The 5,661-nt window shown below is 36.4% G+C and overlaps 1 protein-coding gene across 1 annotated transcript; it reads left to right on the top strand.

The window, feature by feature from the left end:
* On the top strand, positions 1–2,274 carry LOC109196655 (high affinity immunoglobulin gamma Fc receptor IB-like). The gene is made up of 4 exons (XM_019351002.1): positions 1–48; positions 1,206–1,268; positions 1,409–1,669; positions 1,979–2,274. Exons 1-4 carry the CDS (start codon positions 18–20, stop codon positions 2,272–2,274), a joined length of 651 nt encoding a protein of 216 aa, XP_019206547.1. The 5' UTR covers positions 1–17.
* Positions 2,275–5,661: the final 3,387 nt, after the last annotated feature.

Below are 5,661 nucleotides of genomic sequence, written 5' to 3'. Positions count from 1 at the left end.
TCTGTCAACAAGACAACATGGAGGTTACATTTTCCTGCATTAGATTGTGTGAGTACTGAGTTTGTTACACATCTGAGGTGTTGCTGCTGCTTTTTATCTAGCAGTTGTAACAATTTGTAGCTCAATACATTAGTATTAAACTAAGTTTCACCAGAAGATTATCAGCACTAGTGATTCTACAAATATCAGAATCTCCAACTGTGAGCATAACTTTCACTTTTCTGTAAAAAATATTCAGTATTTTGATGATTTTGGTGACGAGCCTTGTGCAATGCTGTTTTCTGGCCAAACACAAAGCAGGATCACATGCAAAGTCTGATAAGAAGAAATACAGATTAATTCAATGACCACATTAGGCTGTGAAGTTTTGCAGACATGAATGCTGCTCAAACCCTTTGCAGAGTTTTCAAACCACACAGTGTTTCTATATTCATATTTCTGTAACTCGTTTATTCTTTTTTTAATCTTAGTGTTTCAGCCTGACAAACTTTCTGCAGTACAACCGCAACACTTCTTGAACTGTGTGAAAAGAGGCTCTCAATTTGTTTTTGTGAGGGTTATTTAATGATTACTAAGGTCAAGATTTTTTTATCCAGGGGAAATGAAAGTTTGAACATATACTAATTTACATTAAAGAACAGGAGTAAAAAAAACAACAGTCAGTACAAGCAGGAGTGAACAGGTTAGCTATCTAAGCAGAGATGGCCACACCACCTTCTCTTCGACCATCTTCAGTTTCTAAGCCAGCTGAGAGACGTGATCTCTCTGGTTAGTTCTGGGTCTGCTTCTGTCTTCAGGACATGCCTGAAACACTTAATCAAGGAGGTTTCTTTAAGGTATCCTTATCAGATGTCCTGATATGTTCAGCCTAAAAATATTGTTCTCTCTTAAATACCATATATTTAAATCAGAAATATATTTATTAAGTTGTAAGCTGATGGCAAAGTCACAGTGATGCAGTAAAATCTGATATATTACAATAACATTATCTATTTTTTGGACCTTTTGGGAAGGGTAGGTTTATAAACAAGTTCGCTATCAAGACTATAGCATATAATTCACGTCATTTTGTCATAGCCATTAAACCATTCAGCAGAATTCTCTCCAAAGTCTAACAAAGCCATAAGATCACCTATGGGTCAAGTTGAGTTATCTTTTATGTATCACTTACCTTTAAAACTTTCACTTGTTATTTGTTTCTTCAGTGATAAATACCTGGCTGCTGCTGGTGATACAAATTTGGGATAGTTGTGATGCTCAAACAGCTTGTAAGTGAAAGTTAATTTGATTTCTTTGCACAATTCAGTAACTTTCTGAATAATGTTCGTCTGGATTCTGTGTTTGATTTGTTAATTGTCACTTGACATATTTTTAATGGTCCTGTCTTTCTCTTTGTCAATATATTCAGCTTTTCCTCATGTTGTTCCAAACACTTCTCAGCACTATGAATACAGCACAGTGTCTTTTGACTGTAAGGGGTTTGATGGGTCTCTTGGATGGAAACTAATGAGGAAAGCAGCAGATGTTGATACAGCGTGTGGGACTAGCTGGGGAGTTTTCAGTGGGTCCATTTGCATCTTCAGAAATGTTTATATCGAAGACAGCGGACAGTACTGGTGTGAGAGCGGAGACGGAAAGAAAAGCAGCCCTGTCAACATCACCATTACACGTAAGTTTACTGTACCTGTGATCACTGATATTTGTGTTTATATTGGTAAAGAAATCTGTGGTTAATTGCATATTAAAATCTGTTTTATGAGCTAAAGTACACCACCATACAGAGGGCTTGTTGAGAAATCAGCTGATAAATATATATCTGTTAAGTGTTAGCCTGTGCAAGTGAAAAGAAAAGAAAAGAAAATTAGTGATACTAAGTGATACTACTATCACTTAAATGAGAAACAGGTTTCAAACACATGATTTTCATTTGTGCTGAGCTATAAACGTCTAATTATACCATATGTTATAATTATACCAGCTGGTCCTGTGATCCTGGAAAGTCCTTTATTTCCTGTGATGGAGGGAAACACTGTGAGTCTGCACTGTAAAAACAGGACAGATTTCACCAAAACCTCCACTTCCATAACCTTCTATAAAAATGGGATCTTTATCAAGAGCATCTCCACCAGCACTTTGATCATCCACAATATTAACAAGTCTCATGAAGGACTTTACAAGTGCAACATCTCAGGAGCTGGAGAATCACCTGAGAGCTGGCTGGCTGTGAGAAGCAGAGACAACACATGTCAAAGCACACATTACTGGTATACATAAGTGTGTGTGTGTGTGTGTGTGTGTGTGTGTGTGTGTGTGTGTGTGTGTACGTGCGTATGTGTGTGTGTGTGTGTACGTGCGGTTTAATGTATTTTGGGATGTGTTTCAGGTCCCATACTTTTCAGGCTGTTAGAGGCCTAAACTTCATATAAAATATGGACGTATATTAATCCCCCACTAAACGTTGGAACTCAGTTTGGTAGCCAAAGAGACAAATAACCACTTCTTCAAAATGAGAGACAAAAGCTTCCAACCAACACTGGAGGGTTTGTTTCTGTAAAGACACGGCAAAACTGCAAAAACCAAAAAAAGGCATTTTGGAAAATAAATCTTAGTGCCTTATATTACATTACTTATATTACTCTAAAGCTTTATTAAATCACACTGTACCTAATATATCCACTAGAAAAGAGTAGAACATAGTTAGCATTTATTCTGTTAGCTTAATGCAGAATAAGTGCATTAATAATAAATAACATTAGAAATTCACTAAAAATTCATTGCATGTGCTAATGTAATTAGCATTGGCAGTGTGGTCATATGATAGCATCATAACTTACATAACATAACCTGAAATGTATTCACCCGCCTGAAATATTTGACCCTTTTATTGCTTTAATAAAGAAACTCATTATCAGTATGATTAGGCTTGCACCCCTGCCTGTATGGTGGATACGTGTTTGAAAGTATGACGGAGCATCATTCTGGGGCATCATTTATCCTCTACAGTGAGAGTTTTGTATTGTAAATTCAGTAATTTCTTTTTGAGAAGAAAAAATAATAATTGGTTATTTAAGCCTGAAATTTGTTTTTTGTATATATTTAGTAAGGGTGTTTCTTGTTGTGTTTTTTTTTTTTTTTTTTTTTTTTTTTACAGACGATCACATGATGACTCTCTTTTGTTATGATCAACTTCCTGTTCTTCTCTACTTCCTGCTAAGGACTGTTGGCACCATTTTATGGGTCACTCTGCAGCTGGTGGTGTTAAGAAAACGTCAGCCTTGGAATGACCATGCTATATAGAAAATGTGCACAATTGTAAGCAACAAAATTGCAAAAATTCATTTGCATTTTCTATATTATAATAGAATATATATTATAATAGAAGCTTTTGAAAATTATTTCTTCTGATAAGTGACAAAAATAGCATATCTCTAGTTTTGCAACAGAGACATGAGGCATTGTTATTACTTCAAATTACTTCAAATTCAAATGCAATTTAGACAGACTGTTCTGTCTACCACTGGTAAACAGAGCAGTCACCCGAGACTGCAAGACCATACTGACGAGTCTGTGCACCGCCTGGAGTGACTGCATGAAAGCCTATGACTTGATGCCCCACACTTGGATCCTGGAACTGTACAAGATCAACAGGACCCTAAGAGCCTTCATCAGGAACTCTGTGGGGATGTGGGGAACAACACTAGAGGCCAACTTTAAGCCAATAGCATAAGTTGCCATCAAGTGCAGGATCTGCCAAGGAGATGCTCTGTCCTCACTCAAGGAGCAAGAGGAGGAGCCATCATGGAAGGGTCAAGACGAGGTGGCGAGAGGGGAATTTTTTGAATAGATATATAGATAGATAGTTTTATCACCACCTAACCTGTTTAGATATTCAGATATTTTGTCATGCACTTCTTTTAAAAACCCAAAACAAGGAAAAAAAACACATTATCTCTCTAAAATAACTATAATAATATTGTAGGCATAGAAGTAGATCAGCTGTATATATTAATTATTTTACGTGCCACAATCTCATGAGTTTAATGTCTTTTAATCTTCTCAGTTTTTAAGTCTATCTACGATACAACCACAGCATCTCCAAAGCTCTGTCAACAGAGTCTGCAAGTTTGCAGACAGCTCATTGAAAGACTACTGTGGTCATGAAAGGAAGAACAAATAAAGTATTCAGTTACTTCTAACCTTTTAAAATGTATTTATCATGTGAAATAAACCGTACATGTGTGTCATTTGGACTACAAGTGGATGTAAGATGGACTCGACTAAATCTGTGTTTCTTAACTGTATTATTATATATTATATTATTAGAAACCCCATAGAAATTCTAGTGTTAGTTTATGTGTCATATATCTTGAGCTGAATTTAATTTGAATGTCGTGTGTAGGTTTCAGAAATGCCCAGTGGTTAATGGAATGTGTTAATGGGATTGCAGTGTATAAAAACAGTGTGTTATCATTTTGATAGCAAACTGCAGTGAATTTATTTAAGAAGCCGACCCAGCTGTGATTTGTCTGATTTGTGGCTGTGGCAGCTGACCTACATTCATGTTCGATAAATTCAGGTCAGCTGCCAGTAACTCACACTATGAATCTGCACAGAAACAACATCCCCTGATTTATTTATTGTGTTTTTTAAATTTTATTTCTTTTTAGATAACTCTAAAAATGTAATTTACATTTTGAAAGTAGTGTATTTTGTTAGATTATTGGTGTTTATCGTTGGTATTTAACTAAAGTTCCTCTCTGACACTGAAATTCTAATCCAGACTCCTTTAGACACAAGATATAATTGTTTGAGCATGAGGAACTGAAACTAAAACTTTGTAGGGGCTTTTTCGTTTGTTTTTGTTTGATTCTGTTTGGTTTTAAGAACTGAAATTTCTTTGGCTCTCTAAGTGGTTTCTGTATTTAACGTACTTCCTGAAATCCTGGTTTTTGAGGGTTCATGTGCTGTGATACTCATCACTAAACAATACTGGACATAAAGCCTGTATTTATTTATTTTAGTGTTAATGAATCATTTTAATTTTAAGCCATGAATAAGAATTCCTGAATAAACAAAGATTACAACTTGAATCAGCTCTTTCTCCCCTCTGTTGGGTGTCTGGTGGGTCTTAGACCTCTGGCAAGAGGCTGTTCTCGGCTCTTGTTAGCTAGCCTCTAGCAGGACTGGCAGCCCGTTTCCTGTACTTCTTTGGGGCTCTTGGCGTTGGCTTTGAGAGCTCTGTCTGGGAGCTTCCTCCTTTTTCCTCTTAGGTGGACACAGGTCTGTCATTGAGATTTGTGGCTTTGTCTCTTGGAGAGCTATGGAAGATTCTGGGTCTTCATCCTTGTTGCATCTTTTTACCCTTATTATTAAATGTGTTTCGTGGCAAAGACATTTGTAACTTTCTTCTACAGTGTATCTTTCTTTTTCTTTTTCTTTTCTTTTTTCCCTTTTCTCTCCCTCCCCTCAGGCCCCAGTCAGTAGCAGCAGATGGTTTTTCCTTCCCACTGCTGCCAAGTTCTTGAACATAAGTTTTCTGATTGTTGGGGTTTTCTGTGTATTAATATAGTCTTTTGCTTAAAATATAAAACACCTTGAGGGGGCTGTTGTTGTGATTTGGTCATATTTAAATAAAATTGAACTGCCTGCATTTTAAACACA

This window comes from Oreochromis niloticus, linkage group LG3, assembly GCF_001858045.2.
Source record: "Oreochromis niloticus isolate F11D_XX linkage group LG3, O_niloticus_UMD_NMBU, whole genome shotgun sequence".
In the NCBI taxonomy this organism is placed as follows: Eukaryota; Metazoa; Chordata; class Actinopteri; order Cichliformes; family Cichlidae; genus Oreochromis; species Oreochromis niloticus.
The sequence above is the reverse complement of the archived record's forward strand: the minus strand, read 5'-3'. Positions and strand labels throughout refer to the sequence as shown.